Source organism: Protomyctophum bolini (genome assembly GCF_963924005.1).
Source record: "Protomyctophum bolini genome assembly, chromosome: 19".
Taxonomy (NCBI): Eukaryota; Metazoa; Chordata; class Actinopteri; order Myctophiformes; family Myctophidae; genus Protomyctophum; species Protomyctophum bolini.
In genome coordinates, this window is record NC_137880.1 from 23,091,234 (window position 1) to 23,116,303 (window position 25,070).

The window sequence follows — 25,070 nt, forward strand, 5'->3', positions numbered from 1 at the left end:
ACACCACACAATGCATGTGTTTACATTTTACAAGAAGAAAGGTCGATTTCAACGAGTGGCCTGGCCACGGCAGTGACGGCACATAGCCTATACATTTCAGTTTCAGCCAGGTCCGGGTGTTATATTAAAAAGCGTGACCCATAATAAATCACGTCATGCAATGCAAGTAATGGCATTCATTTCAGTCTAAAGTTCTGAAAGTTGAAAATGGTCTTTAGGCTATAATTGGGCATTTAAAATCAGTCAGTTATGTTAATTATGTACTCCTTTGGCTTTATCCCTTAATTCACCAGATAGAGAGCGATGGATAATGTAGGCATAGGCCTACAATAGCTATTAGGCCTACATGCATACATAATAACAGTAGCTTCATAGACTGACCTACAGCACTGTAATCAGTGTTGTGCAAATTCATGTTTTTTGGTTTTAGGTTTATAGGTCTAGTCTACACTATCTTTTCTATATATTATGTTGGATTCATTTTAATGTATGTTTTCAGACATTTTACCAACTCAAACACACACACATTTATTTTGGCCCATGGTCTTCTCTTTTTTCCTCTTTGCCAAACATTTTACTCAAGTTTTGATTGATTGATTGAAAATTGTATTAACAGTATGCAGAATACAGTATACATTTCAAACGAAAACACAACTCAATACAAAAACTGTTACTGTGGACGAAAAAAACTGTTACTGCATGTAGCCTACACTTGTTTACAATAGGGTCCACCATTTTCAATTCATTAAGTACAGCAGCCTTCAGTAAATGTACCAGTTGAGAGACACACACACTCATTTGTGGAAAAAGAACATTGGAAGTCAAATAGTCAAGTCCCTGATAATACGATCCCGTTTTTTAGGATAATTCCATTGGAAGAAACGGGCCGGTAGTCTTATATTCGGGTCTATAGCTAGGGTATTTGTATACATTTGAAAACTTGAAATGGACATTCTGCATAATGAGTACTTTCTACTTTTGGTATTAAGTACATTTGGATGCCAATACTTTAGTACTATTTGAATTATTGACCTTTACTTGTAACTGCGTAGTTCTCCATTGCAGTATTGATACTTTTACTTAAAATCAAAACAATTGAGTAGCCTAGGCGTATACTTTTTGCTGCGTGAACACACTATTGACTTCAAGTTACCTGTTTGTAATTCCCTGATTAGGATTTTCTTTTTCTTTTTTCCTAATTTATTGTTTGTTTTTATAATCTACAGGCATAGATGGTTTGACCATTAATCTATTGTTTCTTTTTTATCTCCAGACATGCCTTTCAGTTTAAACATTGAGATTGCGGACTACAATTGGCAGACGAAGAAAACGACATATGATGCATTCTTTTGGGATGGAGCTGCAATCCCGCATGGTACCCGACTTAATGATATGCTTACCAAGGTGGCAGTGGAATGTCCCCCAAAAGATGACGATTATTTGCCGGATTATAAAACTTACCAGGTGAGAGTTTAAATACATTTGAACAAAAAAATGACATGCAAAATGTGTGTATCATACACACATGTATCATACAGCAGATCTACAAGCTCATAGCGCGAGTGGTGCGCTACGAGCTTGTAGGTCTGCTATTTTCGAAAAATCGAAGAGCGACTGACATAGAAGACATTTTTAGAATCTGATCTCAGGTCGGAATGGGTTAAGTGACTGATTGATTATGTTATTCACGATTAGTAGAATGGGTACACTACAGTTCAAACTAGAAAAAGTGCCCTTCTGGGCACAGGTCTCCACCAGGAGGATAGGAGTGTGTGTGATGTTCTTCTGGGCACAGGCCTATCCACCAGGAGGATAGGCAATGTGTTTTGCAGTAATCGGCCTCATGGTGGCGCTATAACCGGCAGATGTGGAGGGATGCAGGGACAATGTTTTTCCATGGCCTCTAGGGAGTGTACATAAGTTGTATACAGATCGATGCAGTTATAGCTAAAAACAGGAATTGGCCTGTTATAGCGTGGCATGTCGTCCTCGGCCTAGTGGAAATGTGAGTGTATAATTTCACGGAAATTGCACACTGTGTTTGTGATTTGTGGCATTTTGTTCGAAACGGACCAATCATGTGAGTGGACGACCCAATTAAGCATTACACTTGTTTACAAGAGCACCGTTCATTGATTAAAAAGGGAACATTCCCTGACACTGATGGAGACTCGAAGATAACACACAGATGGCTGCAGAGCCCGCCGTAACGCTTCCCGTCTTGTCTTCCTATTGGTTGACCCACATGACGTCACAGCGGGCGGACTATAAAACGGGAAAAACAATTGACTCACATGACGTCACAGCCTAGTAGCCAATGAAAATGGTGTAACCCCCCTCCCTTTGTCTTCCTATTGATTGATACGCATGATGTCACAGCCCAAAGGGCAAATGGGCCAAGCACTATATATAAAAGTATGGCCATCACACGTTGAGTTCAGATGCAACCATTGTTTAAGCAGAACTTGGTCTATGCTCAAGGCTACATTTTCTCATTTCAGCACGGCTGGATAGCCTATTTCAACCAATTGCTTGGTCAGAAGAACTATACCTGTAGTAATATAAATATTTCATTCCACTTTTGTCTTTTTTCTCCTTTTTTGGGTGTGTATCACCAGAGGAGGGCTCAAGACAAGTACCACTATAGTGGTACTAGTACCAGTGGTTGGGAACCAGGGGTTCTCAACGTTTCTGGCTGGGGACTCCCAGAAATGCTTTGGCCATGTCTCGTGACGCCCGCCCGCCCGCCTCCCTCCCCACCCCCAATAGAAATTGACCGCTACAATAACTTTAATAATAGCGAAAATACATCATAAATAAATACTGAAACCAGATATAAAAAGTTTATGCATGCACTGTGTACTATGTAAACTCTGAATTTCCATTTGCCAGCCATTAAGTTGCAAATATTGTAGGCAATATTATTTTTGAACGCTTTAGATTTGACAGCACTGGGTGTGTATTTAGAGGGCACACCAGGGACAAATTATCCATTGAGCGAATGGGGCCGTGGCCCAGGGGCCCTTAGATATCAGGGACCCTTCGGGGAAATTGGACCGTGCGATACTGGGTTTGAGGCCCTGAAATTGATTTTGTTAAATTTAGGTAAATTTGCTCGCCCCCAAATAAATACTAGCTCAGGGTTAATACGTCCCTGGGGCACACAGGTGCAGTGATTCATTATTTTCAAATAATAACAACAATAGCTGACATCTACAATCATTGTGAGCTTGTAGCTATTTTCACAATTTTCATATATCTTAGTAGTATAAGACTTTGATGGATTTACACGTTTGCAACAGCCTGTCCTTCAGTCCTGCTTGGGTGATACTTTGTATTCTGTCTATGTCATATGGGCCTGTAGTAGCCTATGCATGTAGGTTATCATGTATCGCATGTGTTTTGTGCCGACGTACAAAAGGCTTTAGCAATATCTTGTTCTTACTGACCTATCTCAACGGAAACAGCACTCGTGGACATACCATATAAGTGGCCTAGCTCCCCCGGGGTGAGTACCTGATGTAAAATGATATTTCCAACCCAGTATTTCCCGCACAATAGCCGTTCTGAATCACAGTGAAAAGTGGTTTAGAGCTAGGTGCAAACCGAGTCCTCCGGGGGCTCCGTGTGTAGGGTGGGGTTACGTCTCACCAGGTATGAATACCTGCTCCTGAAATGAGCTGATTGTAACGTACAGTAGTACTCCAGCATTCTGTGGTGCAGTGCAGACAAATGGAGTGGTTTCGGGTGCTGCTGGGACTCTTCGGATTATTCCTTCACACTGGAGCCCAGAATAACACGACAAGGTACGGAACAGGAACAGAAATCGTGATTATAGACAGAACGTTTCTGATAATTTCTTTATTTTACCTTATTTTTGTTACTTTCATCTCTGAAGACGTCTTTTAATTCAGTGGTTCTCAAAATATGGTCCTGTCTCCCTGGTCCATCAGGGTTCCCCGAGGTTCTAGGGGGTCTATCAAATTGAGGATACTGATATAGGCCTACCGTACTTTGGTTATTCAAAAATAATCAATCTACAAGCTTGTGATGCGTTGTCAGCTGATATTTTTAGAAACATTTTGTAAGAATCATGACAGGGACGAAATTGTAAAAAAAATAATAATCATTTATTCATTTTTGTAAAATCTTCTATCCCGGCACTACAATTTGATGGCGTTCCTTGACATGAAAGTGATTGAGCTCGTCCAACTGATTTAAATCATGTTCTCCATCTCGGTTTAGAATAGACATTGATGGAAAGTACATTTACTTAAGTACAATTTTGAGGTATTTTGAGTATTTCCAATTTCCAGTACTTTTACTTCTCCACTACATCTCATGGAGGCAAATATTGTACTTTTACGCCACTACATTTTGTTTGAAAACGTTCTAGTTCCTTTGATTACTATTACAAATATACATTAAACACTTCAGACATATAGCCTACATTTCTGTGAGCTTGTAGATCTTCTATTTTCGAAAGATTTTGATACATTTGAAAACTTGAAACGGGACATTCTGCACAATGAGTACTTTAACTTTTGGTACTTTAAGTACATTTTGATGCCAATACTTTTGTAGCTTTTACTCAAGTACATTTTGAGTTCCGTACTTTTACTTGTAACGAAGTATTTCTACATTGAAGTATTGATAATATTACTTAAGTAAAACTAATTTACAATTGATTACTTTTTCCACCACTGAGAATAGATGTTGGATTGGGCTGATTACCTGTGCTTCTCCTTTGGTTGCTCCAGTGCCGTGCCTCAGCCCTCCTACATGCTCCTGGCTCCAAGGTCCTTGAGGCCTGGTCTTCCAACTACAGTCTCCGTCACCATCCTCACTGCTTCACCCGTCTCTGTGGTTGCAGAGATTGTGAGTGGAAACAACAGCATCACTGCAAAGGCGACCGTTAATGGAGGTGAATTTTATTTTTTACCGCACCTTTACATGTTTACATGTTCACTGCTAGTACCGAGACAAGTAGACCCCTTTAGTTTTCAAACTGTGTCATCGTTTGTTATCTACAAATGGAAGTTAATTACACGGCTGCACTAGCTGTAAGAAACTTAAGAAGGCATTTTATGTTGAAACGTAAAATGTCAATTACAGTAACTGAATTTATTTGACATTTTCTTTACAAGGTTCAACAGAGCTGTTGGTGTTGCCACCGGTAAGTACATACTACATACAGTTTTATGCCTAGATTGATTGATTGATTTAATACTTTATTAGTCAAATGTGTAAATGAAAATGCGCACTTAAAGGATAACACAAAAGAGTTCTGGGGACTTGTTTCCATTGTGTTCTATTCAATTAATAAAGAGAACTCATATCAAGAGGATTTAATATCTATCTTCATTTTGAGAGATTTCAGATTACAAAAGGACCCCAATGGAAACAAGCCATATAGGCTTTCTTGGATAAATTATTTTAGCAGACTTTGTATTGTACTGTACTTCTCTCCAGACGGTTAATAAAGTGTTCAGTCAGTCAATCAATCAATCAAGTATTTGGACAGGTGGACACTGATCTTGCGGGTATCTAAATACCAGTCACAATACATGGGCCTAAGTCTAAAGAAAACGATACACAGAAGGGCAGCTAAAACATTTTTTCTTTTATGCATGTTTTACGCATAGTCTCTTTTCAAAGCAAAGACAATAGATTTGTTGCTTCCTGCTGTACAGTACAAAGAGAGAGTCGACTGAGAACTGATGGCATTACACAGCACTGCACTGGTTGATAATGGCACACAAGACAACAACAATTTATTAGCTTCAACAGCGACTGCAGTTCACAAAGCTTTCTAACCCGAGTTACCGAGGCAGTTTTGTTTTTTTAGCTCAAAACTAAAATGACACATGCTTTCCCGGTCTTCATACTGTAGCTTAGGTCTGAGGATGTTGTTTATGGAGTAAGGACACATGAGAAGCCTAGGGTGACGGGGCGTGTTTGGACCTCTCTGTATACCACCGCAAATAATATATGCTACAATAGGTCACTTGTGATCTATAGGTATGGCAGGCAACCATTGCCTTTTGTGTGGGAAAAATGCTCAGAGACTCTCTAGTGGAGTGCAAACTGCACCCAAAGGCCACATCTCTTTGGAGACGACTTTCATAATGAGCACAAGATTAAATGCAAACGTTTTCCTCTAGAGCCTCTACACACGTTTCCCTCTAGAGCCTCTACACGCGTTTTCCTCTAGAGCCTCTACACACAAAAGCTCACACCGCCTCGCAGTGAGAGATCGTCTATTTTCACCTATTTAGTTTGCCTCTTTCTTACTTAATATTTGACAATTTTACCAATTTGGTATAAAAAAGGATTTAAAAGTAATTAAATTGTAACTTAAATGTGCAGATACTGTATTGTATTATGCTGGTTTGTTAAGCGGTGCAGCCACTCCAAAATGCCCAGTTTTGTCTGTCTTCCCCCAGTTTGAGCGCAATTTACTGTATTGGACATGCCAGAATTGGAATCGCCATCAGGCCCAAAAGTCTGGCACTGGTCAGGCTCCTACTTCCTTCCCTCATTGTTCCATCCCATTTCTTACGTCTGCAGATAACGCAAACTGAGAACAGTCACTCGTACCCCTATGAGCTGACAGTCAGAGGCTATGCGGGGGGCGACCTGGTCTTCACCAACTCATCTACTCTGCGGTTCCATCCCAAAAGTGCATCGACCTTCATTCAGACAGACAAGCCTCTTTATCGGCCTGGCCAGGTTGTGAAAATCAGGGCTGTATCCATTCACCCAGACGGCAAGCCCTTTGATAGCCCTGTGGATATTATCGTTAAGGTCAGTGTTGCCAATCATAATGTGCTGCTCATGACACTGCATAGAAGCATTTGTTTGATTTCAGTCAAGGTATCCGCATGTCTACACATCAATATCCTAAGGGTTAAGTGAGCGAGTGAAAACCATTATTATCTTATCTTGGTCTGTGTGTGCTTACACAGCAAGTATAGTTGCTGTACAGTACACATTGTCAAGTCATAGGTTTATACTTTGTGTCTGCCTACACTGAGTGTGTTACACATTACACCTTCCTCTGGTGGTTGTAGGTTGAGTTCACCCTGGGACAGTGTTTTGATTATTGTGCCCTCTCTGTATTGCCCTTCTCCCCGTGAGGCAGGATCCCCGGGGGAACAGGATTCGACAGTGGTTGTCTTTGGACAGTGTTCTTGGGCTGGTGTCCCAGCAATACCAGCTGTCTGATAACCCTCCGCTCGGCAAGTGGACCATTCACACATCGGTCAATGTAGGTCTGCTTTGACACACTGTTACATGTGTCATATACATTTGAAACGATGGTATAATGGAATATTAGTAATGTATGGAATAATTCATCAGCATAGAGTCTACTGAGCAAGTATTACAAGGCAAAGATATGAAGTTTAATTTATGTTTTAGTTAATTTCAAAGATGTCCCTGTCTTGCAGAATGTTGTCAGTGAAAAGCATTTTAAAGTGGATCATTATGGTAAGCATCATAGGCATTACTTCTACTGTCTCTACACAGTAACCTCTCTAGTAGTCCGGCAGCTGTCAGGCTTCTTTTGTTTAAAGTGGGAAATTTGGTATCGTCTAAAATATTGTCTACATTCTTGAATGTACTTGCTGACCGGCTGTCGGCATTGAGCAATTTTTTAATAGGGTTTATATATGTGCTGACCTCATCACGTTTGTGATGATTGCAATGGCTGTTTTTAGCCCAAGGAGTGTTTTTTTTGCCGGTATGGTCACATATAAACCCCTATAAAAGCATTTCTCAATACCAACAGCCGGTCAGCAAGTGGATTAATTAATGTATGTATATAGACAATATTTTAGGCCAATAAAAAAAACTATATACCAAATTTCCCACCCCACAACCCCGGCTGCCAGACTAGTGTTTATTTAAGGGCCGATTCATACTACTATTTTAGAGCCGAATAAAAGTTTGAGGTTCGGGGGGTGCGGGTACCGTCCTAAAGTCGGCTCTTCGGTGCTACTGAAAATTTCTGACGAGCCGAAATCATTACGGCACTACAGCGCCGAAACAGCGGTAAAATAGGAGTATGAATCGGCCCTTACTCTGCCAGTGAATTATGTACGTATTGGCAATTAAATCAATTCCCACAATTGTCCCAACACTTCATCAGTAAGTGACTCAACACTGTCTTCAAACTGTTTCATTTTGCTTCCAGTACTTCCCAAGTTTGAGGTTGTGATTTCGGCACCTCCTACAATATTCCACGAGGACAACGTGTGGGGTTCAGTCACGGCCAAGTGAGTCCATAGTACCATTTACCATTTTCAGTACTGTTCTGGTCACTTTCATCTAATAATTTTTCTAATGTGTTTCCTAGCTTCTGCCTTTCTATATTTTAAATTTTTATATAATCTACTATCCTTTTTTGTAATATACTTATTATTAATTTCAGTAGAGCGTACCGTAACACCTTGCTTCTATTCTGACTATGCACTTACAGTAATGCTCTGTCTATGATCGATACCAAGGATGTAAGATATCAATATCATATCATGTTCTGATCCTCAGGTACCTTTACGGCAAGCATGTCCATGGACCGATGAACATAACATACCTGCATCACTTTCATGGCATTGAAGAGTCTTATTCTGAAAGCAAAATGGTAAGTCATTCCTGTTTTGAGCCACTATGAGTAGGATGTACACTGTAATGCATCTCATGTCATATTTTCTTACCTTACTTTAATTACCATGCCATAATGGATAAAAAAAGAATCAAATCAGCTGTAGGTCAAATCACTGTGCAATACAGAAGATATATCATTGTATAGTAAATTATGTTTATCAAATGTCCAGCCTGGACTTGTCCTGGGTGAGGGTGACTAAAGGACCAACCAGGTAATTTGTCAGCTGCCCTATCGGCCCTAGGGATAATATGGCAGCTGATCAGTCATCGCCATATTACTGCCATATAAGATAGCCTGGGACCAACTGCTTTTGCACATGGTCTGTGCTTCCAAAAACAATTACCATCTACAAACCACTGGTGCCACAGTTGTAGGGCCTGCCAAACGGGTGAAATCTTATGATTGTGGCAAGTTTCTTGAACTGTACTTCTTGGAATGCTTTGTTTGGTATGTTCGTGTTTTATTCTGGCGAGACTAGGCTACTCGTCTCGAATCTGCATTTATGCGAGGGTACATTCCCAACTGGCAGGGATCATGGCCATGCTGGTTTGTGGTGGACATTTTTGTCAAGTTACATTTTGCCACGGACACAAAATAAGTGGACAATAATATTACCAGAAATACATAAAGAGATAGCCCTGGCTGTAGGTCTGTAACTCTGTTACTCTGAGAATGTTCAAATGGAACCAAATGGACCCTTACGGATGCATTTGGTTCCATTTGTACACTCTCAGAGTCAAGAGGGTCTAAAAATTAAACATTTGAGAACCACTAGTACTACCGGTAGTTGGACTCCTAATGTGCCATAGTGTCATAGTAAATAAGTGTCATACATATTCTGAAGAAAATCTGGAAACTGACATTAAGTAAGTTGGTCTTATGATCAAAATAACTACATTATAATCAAATCAAACATTAGCCACAGACAAGACGATGGATTTGCCACGGACATTTGTCCTTCCTTGTACGGACATGTTGGTGACTGCTGCCACCTGGACATGGATATTATTAGTAGGCAGGTATAGGCGGGCTCTAGACGGGATCACACTGGTTAATTCGTAATGAAAAGCAGGAGCTTTCCTCCAGTGGAAAGCCTGCATAGTGATGTGAGGTTTTAGAATATCAGCCCCAGCCACGGATGATATGGAAGCTGAACAATCAGCTGCACCCTGAACAGTCTGTGACCACGAGTGACCTCACCTCTAAAGGAACTCACCATGTCGGGCAGGGATGAGACTCGGCCGTCAAACTTGTTTTGTCAAATTCATGGCTGGGGAGACACTGGTGTGTATCCGGGCACAAAGGAAGCAAAATACACGGACAACAGCGTCTTGTAATGATTCATACAGAATGTCTGTGTAATGGCAAAAGCCAGACCAGTCTTCAGCCCTATACACTGTTGAAAAGCCCCAGCGGGACTACAATTTTGGTTTTCCGGGCTATTCTCAGTTTCCAAACTTGGGAAACACAAATGACGGGGCAACAATCTATAGTTATTATTTATAATATGTATTACTTTAATTTAGAATCGTATTTTGGAATTGTCATTATAGGTGAATATCCCTTTTTTTTGTTCAGAAATGTTCAAGAATCTCTGATATACATATAGAATAATAGAACGGTGTGTTAAGTATAATAAGTGGTTTAACTTATTATGTCTTTTTAGTTATTACATGTACTATATATAATAATGATATTCCTTTCAAACAGCTTGATGGGAGCAAAGCCTTTTTCTCATTTGAGGTGCCTGACTACCCGTCCTTCCAATTTAGCAAACGGGCCATAGAGTTCAACGACTTCGCTGATTTCAGCTCTGAGGAGTTTGTGACTGTTGTGGTTAATGTTACAGAGAGTCTAACAGGTAAATTACCGTACATTGCTCATTGTCAGCTTTGCTTTTGGTTTTGTGATACGTTGTACCCAAAATGAAATGTTTTTCAAACAAAGGATCGAGTAAATTATTTAACGCAGGTTCTCAAACATTTTCATGTCAAGGAGCCCAAATGTATTGTGTATACGTATTTGCCTGCGGACTCCCATCTTTAAAGATTGTGTGCCAGGGACCCCAATAAAAACAGACTATTTGTGTTGTTAAACATGCATTTACAAGATTCTTCAAGATTTCTCAAACGCTTTGAACGCATTGTGATGCTATGTGATGCGTTGTAGATTGGCTTTTTTTTTAGCCAAAGTATATAGGCTACGGTTAAAATGGTTCATTTAGATTGTGTATTACTAATTTTGCTGGGGAATCCCTATAACTCTTAAAGACCTCTGGGGTCCCACTTTCATTACTTTGTGTAATTTCATTTGTATCAAGAGATATTTGAGTTCAAGGGTGTAATGTAATGGGTGTATGTTCAATGTCTCCAATTGAATAAATCAGAACTTGGGGTTTTAAAGTTGATCTAAATATCACTCCTAATACACACAGCACAGTCAGTCACATCCATCACTGTTTCTTTTGTTTTTCTGCTTCTATTTCAGGATTGACATCTAGCAGTACAACGCAGGTGCATCTGTCAAGGTACAGATACCAAATAACCTTTCAGGGATGTCCCACATTTATTCGACCATCTTTGAACATAACTGGTCAGGTATGTACACTGTATAGCGACATCAAGTCACATTTTCATGTATTACATTTCATACAAAAAAATAATCTTAGCTTCACAAGGGAACATCAAGCTTCATACATTACATACAACAAAAAAGTAAGTATTAAGCTGGATTCTTTAACGAGTAGCAAATGACACATGTAGAGATGAAGAGTATCCTCAGTTATCAACACATCTAGTTATAATAATAGTAATCACACACGGACACAATAACATGTCTCACATTGACACAGTTCAGAGTCAATGTATTTAGAATGTCGCTAATCCTCCCTCATATACTGATGACATCAGGGATCTGCAATGCATATATGGGCATTAAAAGAACAAGGCATAAGCATAACGTTCAGATCGGAGGTATGAGTGAGCTAGTATATCTTAGTATATTAAAATTGCCATGTTGGCATCACAAACCGGACACAAACATGTTACAAACATAACATCCGGATTTGATTCGCTTATAGTTGGGTCGTATCTGATACTTCCGTGATCGCGGAGAGCAAAGGTCCGTTTCTCAGTGGATTTATCATCTATGAAGGGCCTGCATGTGAAAACAAAGTGTCTTGTTTTTTTTTCCAGTTGAAAGTATCCACATACGACTCGACAGTTCTGCCCTTTTCAGAGGGCAAGATGGTGACAGTAAGAGTCACGCAGCAGGGCCGCGGTCCCTGGAGCTTGAGGTTGGACGACACGTTGGCCTTGGATTTCCCTATGGACATGATTCCCAACAGGCCCTTATTGGTACCTCATCCTAACATGTCCCGGCCCTTTGGGGGCAGAGACATGCCCGACATGCCCGTCTACCCCCACATCCCCGAGGAGGAGCCTGTCGTGGTGGAAATGGAGTTTCCCTTACCCTCTGATGGAGTCATCCCCCTTTTCATTCCGCTCACGGATGACGTGCAGATGGTCTCGATTGATGTAAAAACTCTTCAACACACTCATCTGTGCCATAGCTGTCAGATTTGAATTAAATCAGGCTTTATCTTATCTAATATTAATATGAATTAACATAATTTAGCTTCTTGTCTCCATCAGGGTGCCATGCGTGAATGATATTTGTCTCTCTCATGTGTGTGTTCGTGTCATGTATTTGGACTCGTTTAGGCCTCATTTGAGGACACTCAGGAGAGTCTTGAGCTGTACCACAGTTACTCATCACCCAGTCAGTCCTATATGCAGATCCAGAAGCCGCTGCAGTCTCCTCAGGTACTATAATACTGGAAAAGCCAAATACCAGGTGCCATGTGCATAGTAGACATTGACAAATGTAAAAAAACAAGGACGCACAATAAGAATTATGCACATTTTGTCACACTTACGGCACTCAATCTCGGATACATACACACTCACGCACGCATGTATGCATGCACGCACACACACACACACACACGCACACAAAACAGGACATAAACAACCCACATCATACTGTACGTATATCTACAGTAAGTCACTGTCTGCCAACACAAATAGTCCTCAGATTACACAGTCCTTAGACTGAATAATGGAAGCTATCATTCTCATGACAATACAAATCTAAATATTATTTTTTAAATATTATTTACAAAAGATCTGCCTAACGAGTAGAAAATAAATTGTGGTATTTTATCATGAACATTAATGAGGACCAATTATATGAAGATAAGTTGGTGAAGTGGTCCTTTAATCACTAGGGAATCATAAGGCAAATCCCAACCAAATAAAATCACACCCTACTGCCACAGCTGGTGCTGTGGGGTTCTTAACGGTATTAATTGACAAAATTCCTTTGTTCTTAAGGTTGGTGTTCCCCTGCCGTTGGTCATTCAGAAAAACTTCCCAGTTTCTGAAGTTCACTATATGGTAAGTATAGCCTACCTACTACTCGGAGAGAAATGCCACCCAGTCACTGTTCATCTTGCCACAAACCATTCATACTGTGTAGATTGGTTCCCAACCCTTTCTGGATCACGGCTAACGGTCTGGATTAGACCTGCATTTAGTGCTTTATTCTTCTCAGTGTATTTTGTACGCCTTGGATCACATTTGTCAGTAGGTCAGCACAGTGCTGTTTTAGCCAGAGGTTAATTGTAAACAGAGTTCTCACCTCCGGTCATGTGATCCCAGACCGCCAGAATAGGAAGTAGGGACACTAGTATTGTGTGTGTGTGTGTGTGTGTGTGTGTGTGTGTGTGTGTGTGTGTGTGTGTGTGTGTGTGTGTGTGTGTGTGTGTGTGTGTGTGTGTGTGTGTGTGTGTGCGCGCGTGTGTGTGCAGGTGAAATCCAGAGGCCAGATTGTGTCAGCTGGCACCGGCTCTGTCTCCAGTGTGGTTGTCACCCCAGAGGAGTCATGGGCACCGCTGGCTTGCATCATAGTCTACTGTGTACGTCCTGATGGAGAGATCGTCAACGATGTGCTCCAGCTTCCTGTCGCCCACGGCCTGAAAAACCAGGTGGCTATTTCATGGATTAAATAAAGAAAAAACATTTGTTTGGCAAACTCAACAGGACAAATTTATTATTGAATGTAGGGCTGTACCTATCGATTATAAAAAAATATATATGATTGTTCTATTGAATACTTTTTCAACGAATTGCCATTTTTAAACGATTTGATTGAGTCTGTGGGGTTTCATAAAATGTAACAAAAGAAGACTCCCATTAGAAATGCAATGTGGTGACCATTAAATTCAGACAAGTGTTCTGTATGGGGCCTATGACTGAATGCTGTGCTGTTCTTCAGGTGTCTGTCGGTTGGAGTGTGTCGCGTGCCATGCCTAATGAGGTGGTCACTTTGAGTCTAGACATGCTTGAGCCGGGCTCTCTGGTCAGCCTGCTGGTGGTGGACAAGGCTACACGCTTGACAGGCGCACACAATGACCTCACGGAGGAACAGGTGAGGGAGACTGCATTGTTTAAACCACGTATACTCTCTAGGGGGTTATCAGCCTGGGGGTTGCGACTCGGGTGGTCGCCAAATTATTTTGGCCCACCAGAATTAGTTGTTAAAATGTTCAATTTGAGCGAATCATCAAGTCTTGTATCCAGTCTTAAAACGAGTATACAGGTAGTGGGGTTATCAGCGCTGGAAGGGGGGTGCGGAGGGTGCTCCAGCACCCCCTGCTGGTGGAGAGGAGAATCTTTTGACATGTCTATCAGAGCTAACCTGACGCTGCCAGATGAGGGCGGTATTGCGGAAACATATTCCCCAACACAACACTCATCTGGGATCTCTGACGGAGTTGAGCCCTGAGTCAGATCTGCTTCGTACCGAACCAATCAGCGTGAGCTAAAGGCGGGATGCGGATGTGATGGTATATAGACACGTCGATATGATTGGTTGTGTTTGCACGCCCACACGGTGATAGACAGACGCTCCCATCCAATCATCTACCATGTATCTTGAAAAAAAGGAACAGCCCCGTCAACGAATTTGCTTCCGCGATCCCAGATCCAAATAAGCTGTGAAACAAATTTGTGTAGCAAGCTTTTTGGATCTGGCAGCGTCAGGTTATATCAGAGCGTGCTGAATGCAGAATGCACAGCGAGTGAGTTGACAGATAGACACAACATGACGAGACAGCAAAAACGTATCGTAGTTTTACTTTCACCTGCACCAGGTTTAAAGAAATCTAACCCAAACAACAATACAATAAGAGTCACATACTGTTATTATGATTTACTAGGTTAACTAGGTCTGAAATAAGTCATTATTAGGCCAATTATACCCGAATAAGACCCGGAATTCAAATTCCAAATAAATGATGGACCTTGATATGAAAAGGGTTGAAAACCACCGATATAATGTATTCCCCAATCGTTGCCCTGGAAGGAAATCCAATCCACTGCTGGCAGCCAAGTATGGGCTTGATGAACGGAGGCTCCTGGTTGGCTAACTGGTTCCTGACAACAACAACCTGTTCTGTATTGTCTCCATCAGTGTTGTGTCTGTACCGTCTATGGTCTGTACTTTGTAGGCTGTAACAGTAGCAGGCTTTGAGGTTGCCAGTGTGCCTAAGGCCTCACTCACACCTTTACAACAGACTGATGTATGCTTGTTGTATGAGATGTATAGCTGATGCAAGCTCGCAATACATTTCTAATGGAGCCACATGGTTTGACACAACATTTGTGTTGTAGTCCAAAATGTTGTATCAAACCATGTGACTTCCATTGGAAATGCATTGGGGCGGTCATGACACTTACATCTTGCTTACATCTAGCATGCATCAATGTTGTATGCTCGAAAGGTGTGAGTGAGGCCTTAGCGCCAAGTAGTTTAGTGGACAGTAACTAAGTACATTTACTTGAGTACTGTATTCAAGATTAGAATTATTTTGAGTATCTGCACTTTACTTGAGTATTTGCATTTGTGTGGATACGTACGACTTTCACTCACTTTAACCGCAGAGGCAAATAGTGTACCTTTTACTATTATTTTACATATTTAGTTACTTTGTGGATTTAGATTATTATTCTAAAACATAAAGTTAAGTTACATTTTATACTTTGATCAAAAAATTACTTTATTTAATTATTTATTACGGTAAGTATATTTTGGATTAATATTCTGTATTGTCTCCCGACAATGGAAATAGGCTACTCAAGTAAAGTACCATACGATTGTACTTAAGTAAAGCATTACTTCAGTAGTTCTCAAAGTGGGGTCCTTGAGGGGGTTTAATTTCCAGGGGGTCCCTAGCAAATTCAGCACAGTGTTAGACTAAAACTTGAACAAAGTTCAACAAAGTTTCCACTGAGGAAAACTAAATAGAAACTAAATAAAAACAGGCTATGGTGACTGCAGATATACAAGCTCACAGCGTGGCTATTTTTTAACACAAATCTTCTCTTCTGGGCAGGGGTCATCAACATGTCTGTACACTGACAAATGACTGACAGGTTTTCTTCAGAATATGTATGACACTTATTTACTACTACACTATGGCACATTAGGAGTGCACCATGACTAGTGGTTCTCACATGTTTTATTTGCAATGACCCCCTTAACTCTGAGAGTGTACAAATGGAACCAAAATAATGGACCCTTACGTGACCCTTAAACTCTCAGAGTTACAGACCAGTGGGATAGCTCTTTGTGTTTCCGGTAATAGTATTGTCCATTAATTTTGTTTGTCCGTGGCAAAAATGTCCACCACAAGCCACAATGTCCACCACAAGCCAACATGGCTCTGCTTCTGGGTGTCCCCGGCACAAAACGTTTTCAGATGGTGGTCCGCGGCCAAATATATATATATCAATTCAGGGGTCCTTGACACAAACAAGTTTGAGAATACTATGAGTACTTACTGTTGTTACTTTGGTCCTTTTCCCACAGGTTCTGGAGGAGCTAGCAGGGTACAGCAGTGCAGACCTCTCCTCTGACGGGCTCACCATGGCAGATCCACACTCCATCTTTACGGTAGCTTTAAAGTACTCAGTATTCACAACTGATTTCAGTCCTTTGGATTACATAGAAGCCATCATGTCTTCTATGGAAGTCTACAATCTCTCAATGCGTCACTGTAGATAGGCTAGTTTCGGTAAGCTTAGAGTGTTCAAACTAGCAATGTGTTTAGAAGCATTTCCCATATAAAACCCTAATGGTCCTCGGATATGTCATAAAAGCAAAGGTTAAAGCCTCAATCTGTGATTTATTCACCTGGTTGGCACCAACTTGGCAGTATGTAGAACAGGAACAATATTACTAAAACATAATTTTAAATCTTTTCTCACATAAATTCTTGTATCTAGGGCTGCTCTACAGTAGCGCCGCGGTTAGAGAGCATATGCCTTTCGCGTGGATGGTCATGGTTCAAAGCCTGTCCGGGGTCGACGTCAGCAAGAGCATGCGGTCGCAATGGGTACCTACCGCCAAATCAAATGGGTTCAGATCTGAGCCAAGTCTCCTGAGGAGGCGCGTCTGGACAGAAAACGGATTTATTATACTTTGTTTATGACACTGTTGTGCCGAAATAGCTACAGGCTCACAAACGTATTATAGTGTGACATTCTGTGAGCTTATAGACGTAATATATTTTTTTTTGTGAAAATATATGAAATATTTGGACAGTTTTAAAATGTTCACCTACTGTATATAATGATGTGTCCAAAATACGGACACCAGGTTGAAAGTGCTTACCGGTTAGTCTGTCTTTGGCTTTTATGAATATTCAAACAATGAAAAGTACGAAATAATAACTACATTGCATCCATTGGAATACAGATTCCATTTCCTGAAATGTAGGCTAATGGTCTTGGACATGCAAATGTTTACAGTCAAATGCCCAGTGTTGATGTATTGTAATGGTTGTCCCGATCGGATCACGTGATCGGAAATCTGGGCTGATCACATCATTTTCAAATGATCGGAATTGGATTGGAAGAAAAAATATATAAATATCGGATCGGAAAAATCGATATCGACAGATACTCAAAATCAAATGATCGGAATAGGATCGGGAGCAAAAAAACGTGATCAGGACATCACTAATTGTAACTAGTGAGTAACGAGTTCATTATTGGCATTGGGAAATGGGTATAAGTGTGTAAAAAGAAGAACGGACACACACACGCACACACACACACACACACACACGCACACACACACACACACACACACACACACACACACACACACACAGGTTCTGAATCGAAACCACTGTTTGGGAACCACTGTTCTAGCTGCAATCGGAATGTCTGTTGTTTGTGTTATGTGATTTTCAACTATTATTTTACATATTTTACATACACAATAATGTAAATTAAGCTTAGCCTGCTGTGGAGCACGACACTTTGTTTAGTTGAATGTGTAAATGTTCACTCACTTAGAGGGTTGTGTGTGAAGTATGAAATAAGACATAAAAGAGCTTAAGCATTTTCTCTTTTGTCTCTGTCCAGACTTGCGACGTAGTGGTGCTGACGGACGCAAATTACCAGTTAAAGAAAACTCCCCAAAGGCCCCAATTCCGTAAGCCATGTTTTCAGTAATGAGAAGATTTCTTGAGAAATGAGAAACTACTTTAAATGCTTTTTTTTTTTTGTTAAGGAAACATTAACTGAGCTAAATGCTTCACTGAGGGATACCTCTAAGAACATTGTGTTACATCTCTTACAGATTACTTTTTGTCTGCTTCAAAGGGGCGTTTCTTCCACCAGTACACCACATTTATTTAACCTGGCCAATTTGGCCAGGCCTTGCTTGGAAAACATGCTCATATAACGTGAATATATATATATATTTTTTTAATAATCTTTATCCCACGATTTTGCAACCCATTATTTTCACCCAGTGTCAATTATCTAATGTAATCTTGGGCGCTACACTTCCTCTGCCAACCTGGGGGGGCAGCGGACTGACCTCATGCTTCCTTCTATGCATGAGGAGTCCAAGCTGCTTCTTTTCACCTGACAGGGGGAGGCCGGACATAGCGCATGGAAGGAACACGTTATTCCGACCAGTTCCTTTCCCCTCCATCAGGCGTCCCCGGCTGGCCAGGGGCAGGTAGTTTAGAGACCAGGATTACTGCATGTTTTTTGTGAGGGTACCTACCCTAGGGGACACGGGGAGAACAACTCCACATAGAAAGGCCCTTTCGTCAACCCCGCCTCGGGTATTATATTATTAATGTTTCATGTGAAGCACTTTGTATTGCCTTGCTGTTGAAATGTATATTTGACGTTTCAAATAAACGTGCCTGACCTCACCTGGTAAAAGTCTCTCCTGAGCCCAGATCTCCGCCAGGCTGGGTTGCCTAGCCAGGTGTCAGACTCAGGACACGAGGAAGCGGGAAATAGTTTGTGATGTCTTTGCATTTGAGCCAGATGGGGCAGCAGAGAGAACACAGGGTTACCCTCCTCCTGCTCTCCCTGTGTACTCTCTGCTGCCCCATCTGGCGGAGTCAGGTTAGTATAAATGCACCTCAGCATGTGACTTCAAATTGGGGATGATTAGTTTATACGATAAGGTATTTTTAGATAATAAAGAGTGTTGCGAAGGAAATTGCAGTATGGAGCACCCAAACCCTGTTTGACAGTCATTGTTACAACATGACATGACATGAGATTAAATTACCTTGCTTACTGTAGTGAAATGCTCTCTTGCAAAATGAATTGGGTCGGTAGTTGAGCATTTTTGGATGAAATGGCCCCTTTAAGCAGACAAAAAGTTATCTGTAAGAGATATTTGAAATGAAAGTAATCTACTAACCCTATTCACAGCAGGGGAGGGAGTCATTATGAATATGAACGGTGAAATGACCCATATGGATCGCCGGGAGCAGGCAAGGAAGGAGCCGCGAGAGCGATGGAACTTCCCAGAGACTTGGTTGTGGCAGGACTTCAACACAAGGTGAAATTCGGAAAATTCCCAACTCCATCTCACAGAAATATGGCAAAATAGCACGGAATTGCAATCCGTACAGTACATACACACCTAGAAAACCCCAAAATCCGTACATATTACACGACTACTGTTTTGACCGCGACGGAACTTGTACAGAAGTGCTATTTCACCATAGCTGGGTCGGGCTGGGTGAGTTCGGAATTGACATTATTTACGTTGAATAGAGGAAGGAAGCGCTGCCGTGGTCCTTTGTTGAACTGAATACAGGTGCTCGTTGGTGAAGTTTAATCGTGAAGATAAAGAAGAGGGTCCAAGAGGGTAAAAGCTGAATTTTTATCTGGATTGTACTATGTTTTTGTATGGACGTGGTGTTGGGTGCCTGCACATATGCACACATGGCATAAACGCATGGTGTTGTGTGCAGGCGCCCTACACTCTGTCTTTGTACTATGGATTGTACTATGTTTTTGTATGGACGTGGTGTTGGGTGCCTGCACATATGCACACATGGCATCAACGCATGGTGTTGTGTGCAGGCGCCCTACACTCTGTCTTTCGTTTTCTTTTATCCCCCTGTTCCCCTCACTGTATATATTTTTTTTTCCCTTTTCGCTTCCTATATGATGAATTCCTGTTCTGTTCTTAACTACATAGAAGTGTCTATTTGTTTGTCTCTAAATGTTTTGATGAATTGAACAATGTGGACCCTGTTGTAAACAAGTGTAAGGCTTAATTGGGTCGTCCACTCACAGTTAACAGTCTTTGTATTGAGTTTGTGCTTGAAATGTACTGTAATTCTGCAAACTGTTAATAAAGATTTCAATCAATCAATCAATCCAAGGCACTCTGTTCCAGTGAAATGAAAAAGCCTTTATATGTTTTATGGCATGGCAAAGATCATTAGAAAAGTGAGGACCAACGCGTTTCGTCTATAAGCCTTAGTTCATCAGGATCCCACAATAGCCGAAATGCCTTGGTCCTCCCTTTTTTAATGATCTTTGCCAAGTTTGCCAAGGAAACTCTACACAGAAAGGCCCTTTTGCCAACCCCGCCTCGGGTATGGGCACCGATGACGCGGGGAGAGAGCACGCCCCCAGCGCCCACAGCGTCCCCAGCAGGAATTGAACCCAGGACCTTCTAGCTGTGAAACGACAGCACTACCGACTGTGCCCCCTGCATTTTGCAGTCTATTGTGTGTGTGTGTGTGTGTGTGTGTGTGTGTGTGTGTGTGTGTGTGTGTGTGTGTGTGTGTGTGTGTGTGTGTGTGTGTGTGTGTGTGTGTGTGCGCGCGCGTGTATGCTGTAAATGACATGATGTTAATTTCTTTTCAATTTCAAGGATCCACTGACCCCATTTTGATGCCTACCCCAATCTACAATTCTCACTGTGTATATTCATTCTGAAAGTGTACCCTGGTGGTCCCTGGACCTGATTAGTGGCTTAACCACTACCCCAGAATATGTCATTGCATGTACTGGATCTGATATATATAGGATAGATATAGGTTTGCGAGCCCTTGCTCTAGTCTCCTGACAGTAAGGTTCCCTTTCTGTCTCCCAGCAGCTCAGCCAGTGCAGAGCTGACAGTGACGGTACCAGACACCATCACTACCTGGACAGCCACGGCCTTCGTCATGTCTAGGAACCATGGTCTGGGGATCATACAGATGCCAGCAGAGGTACTCGCGCATGCATGACATGACTGAGATTCCCTCTCTTTTGCTGTAGCGCAAATGACTTTTTAACAACTTAAACCATACACTTATGCAATGCTTTTCCCCCCCTCCCTACGCGACACCAAGGGCCCTATCTTGTGCCACACCTTACCCCTTATCCCTAAAAATATTTGCCTTTATTTTTTTTACTATTTTGAAAAACATTTTAAAATAGTTTTAAAATATACTTGTAGATCGTAAATGGTTTTTATGCAACAGTGAACAGAAATGAACAGTGAGCTGTCTTTTCTCTGCTGGAGGTGTAAAAAACAGAAGGGGACCTTCATCCATATGTTTTGGTCATGCAGTGCTGTGTCATCATTTTGGCATTCAATTGTAGATGCTGTTTCATGTTGCTTGGGGATATCTGTCCCCCTTTCCCCTCGCCTATGCCTTTTTGGCACTGGCGGGGAGGACGGTTGGGACAGACACCAAAAGAAATACATTGATCTAGCTTTTCTAGCAGCAAAGAAATGTATTACCTTACATTGGAAGTCCTCTACCCCTCCTACAGTTTCACACTGGCTAAATGAACTATCTAGTTACACTCCAGAGAAAATTCATTATAATATTAAGAATAGGCAACAGGACTTTTGGAATGTCTGGCTGCCCCACATGGATTACTTTGCAACTATACCCATACCGGTGTAGTCTGGTAGCAAATCTGAACTTGTACTTGAACTGTGATGTGTTGAGTCCTTTCCCTCCTCCTCTCCCCCCTCCTTTCTCTCTTGTCTCTTTTTTCTCTTTTTCTTTCTTTTCCCCCCTTTTTTCTGCCTCCTTTTTGATGTATAATTATTATCATTGTGAATTATATGTTTATTTCTCATCTATATCAGTTATAGACTCTATATTGTCTGTTTGGCAGCAAAAACAAAAGTGCATAATGTAAACTCAAATGTAAAGCATGTTTTTTCATGACTATATGGCACTCTGAACATTTTTTTAAAAAAATAGCCGATCTACCAACACGTGCAGATTGGCATTTATTTTGCTGAACTTTAGTACTTTTACTCAAGTACATTTTGAAATCCTGACTTTACTTGTAACAGAGTATTTCTTATACATTGCAGTATTGATACTTTTACGCAAGTGGAAAAATTTGAGTACTTTTACTTTACTTTTACTGTGTTCAGCTCGTAGTGTTCCAGGACTTTTTCCTGTCCGTCAATGTGCCCGCCTTCATCATCAGGGGGGAGGAGCTAGTGCTGGAGGTCGCTGTGTTCAACTACATCGACAACCATGACCAGGAGGTATAAAGCACTTCCTTCATCACATGCAGCTCTGACCATACTTTTCGCAAAAATGTGTGAAAAGTATAGTCGCTCAGGGTGGCACAGTGCTTAAGTGCCTGCCCACAATACGATAAATGGCAAATTTCTATAGCACCTTTATCCAAAGTGCTTTACAATGTGAATTACATACACCCATTCACACCCATTCATACACTGACGGCAGAGGCAACCATCATGAACCATGCAAGCCACCGACCTGCTCAGTTATAGGAGCTAAGTTTCTTGCTCAAGGACACGTCCACACTAAGCCAGGAGGTGGGACTAAACCGGGAATCCTTTCGTTTCCCAAGTTGCCGCTCTACCTCCTGAGTCACTGTCACCCCAAATGATTATAGGTCGTATTGTCTCAGACAACAGGTCTGAAGTACTTCATTATTCTACAATTACACGTGTGGTGTTCTCTATATTGTGCACTGGATATTGGAGGTGTGGTACAGTAGGTATATTCCATTGGTGTAGTGGTTAGCCTATCTTGTTTAGCATCAGCTTTTGTTATAGTGGTCACTTCACACCTCTAAGACCGTGCCAAAGATATCCAAATATGAATGTAGACTCCTTTGGGCTTCCCACTACAAAAGCAGAGTCAGAGAAATATTCCTCCGTGTACAATGTTCCTGACTGTTCACGTTGCCGAGACAAAGGGCACCTGACATATTAAAGTAAAGTAAAAAGGAAACATCTCCTCTCATTTCTCCCTGCATTCTTTGGGGCTTTTCAAAGCCTCTATAATGTGATCTGGGTGGATCCCCCAGGGTCTGTTTTTCATGTCTTTCTCTTGGTTGCTGTTAGGTCACAGTGATAGTCGCTGAGAGCGAGTCCTTTGAGTTTGTGACCCGGGACAATGAGGAGAGCCTCATGGCCGGTGTACGCAAGCTTTATGTAGGAGGTCAGAGTGGGACATCTGTCCTATTTCCCATAAAACCCTTGGTCCTGGGAGAGATCTTCATCTCCATCCAAGCCATGTCATCCATGGCATCCGACGCCGTCCAGAAGACCGTTCTCGTCAAGGTAAACTGCAAAAGCACAATACTGGTAAATCGTTGCCAACATAATTAACTGGAAATAACTATATAGTGGTTGTTGCCCCCAGAAAGGCACTTTGTATTATCAGGCAAAACACACATTATGTGAGGAGAAAGCACGTCAAATGAAAGGACTAATACACACAAAACACATTGTAGTATCTGCAACGGCAATGTGTTGAAACATTATTATTAGTATAACATTTAAATATATTTCTGGCATGTTTTAAACATTTGTCGATTGTGTAAATCTTGTGTTAACAGCTGAAACATGTACATTTTAGTGCCCAGGACCCACTTGATACTTTTTTGAAAGTGTTCATGGCTGCTATGTTAACCCCTTTTGGACTGAATTAAAAAAATATCACAAACAATAGATATAAATGTAGGTATTTGGCACAGTAGGCTATTAGGGTTAGTACACTATTACACTATTATACTAACCAGTAAGACGCGCAAACGCGGGAAGCGAACGCAGATGAGACCCTGCAGATCATGTCTGTCTGTGTGTCTGTCCCGCTGTTACTGTATATGTGGACCTGGCCCCTTTTGTGCCCATATATGGAGCTGAGTGATTGCTGATGCAACACACTCCATATTTGGACGTATAGCGGGACAGACACACACACAGACAGACAGACACACAGACAGACATGATCTGCTAGGTCTCATAGTAAGTACTCACTGCGTTCGCAATTATACTATTACACTTACGTATTACACGTATTACACTATTATTATTACACTTATACGTATTACACTATTACACCATTACACGTATTACACTATTGCACTATTACTGCGCCCTGGGTGCGTTTTCGCATTTTTTATTCACTAATAAATTCATAATTTGTTAAACTGGAAAAAGGGCTTCGTTAAGACCTCCATATTATTATGGTCAATGCCTGTGTGAAAGGTGGGAGCGATTGGTGCAGGCAGTGAGGAGCTACGGCGGTGTTTCTGACACACAGACAGACAGACAGACAGACATTGACTGAATTATAGTATGATGATGATGATTACACTATTTCACTATTCCACTATTACAGTTACTACTATCTATTATTGTGATGCCATGTCCTAGTGCCTGATAGGTCAAATTTGTCCCAAATATCTCAGACAATAGTGAGGTCAAATGTAATCTACTTTGATATTTCTATAGTTGAGTCATCGAGTTAGCTGGTGTGTATTTTTATTTTAGCACTGCACAACTAATCTCAGATTTGGGCAGTTAAGTCATACACTGGCAGCCTAGAGCCATGTGCTGTCATCTCCACTTCCTGCTTTTTCAAATTAATGTAATTTATTCTCCAACCCACTTGATGGCGCCAAAGTGTTTCCAGTCCTACCTTGGCATGTGCCAAAACTTACCCACTAGGCATTGACAGCCTTCTTTTTCTACATCGCCTATATTTGTCCATTAACTGGTATGT

The 25,070-nt window shown here is 41.3% G+C and overlaps 1 protein-coding gene across 1 annotated transcript in view; it reads left to right on the top strand.

The window, feature by feature from the left end:
- Positions 1-4,713: 4,713 nt before the first annotated feature.
- The window catches only part of cd109 (CD109 molecule), a gene marked incomplete at its 5' end in the record, with an annotated part of 34,909 nt that continues 14,552 nt past the window's right edge, over positions 4,714-25,070 (top strand). Inside the window, 15 exons of the mRNA XM_080791431.1 lie at positions 4,714-4,914; positions 6,571-6,807; positions 7,145-7,274; positions 8,198-8,279; positions 8,551-8,644; positions 11,863-12,192; positions 12,391-12,492; positions 13,539-13,715; positions 14,006-14,158; positions 16,601-16,684; positions 18,996-19,167; positions 19,483-19,612; positions 21,167-21,284; positions 22,457-22,573; positions 23,405-23,623. Coding sequence (XP_080647557.1) covers positions 4,714-4,914; positions 6,571-6,807; positions 7,145-7,274; positions 8,198-8,279; positions 8,551-8,644; positions 11,863-12,192; positions 12,391-12,492; positions 13,539-13,715; positions 14,006-14,158; positions 16,601-16,684; positions 18,996-19,167; positions 19,483-19,612; positions 21,167-21,284; positions 22,457-22,573; positions 23,405-23,623 — 2,346 coding nt within the window. The remainder of the gene's footprint in view (positions 4,915-6,570; positions 6,808-7,144; positions 7,275-8,197; positions 8,280-8,550; positions 8,645-11,862; positions 12,193-12,390; positions 12,493-13,538; positions 13,716-14,005; positions 14,159-16,600; positions 16,685-18,995; positions 19,168-19,482; positions 19,613-21,166; positions 21,285-22,456; positions 22,574-23,404; positions 23,624-25,070) is intronic.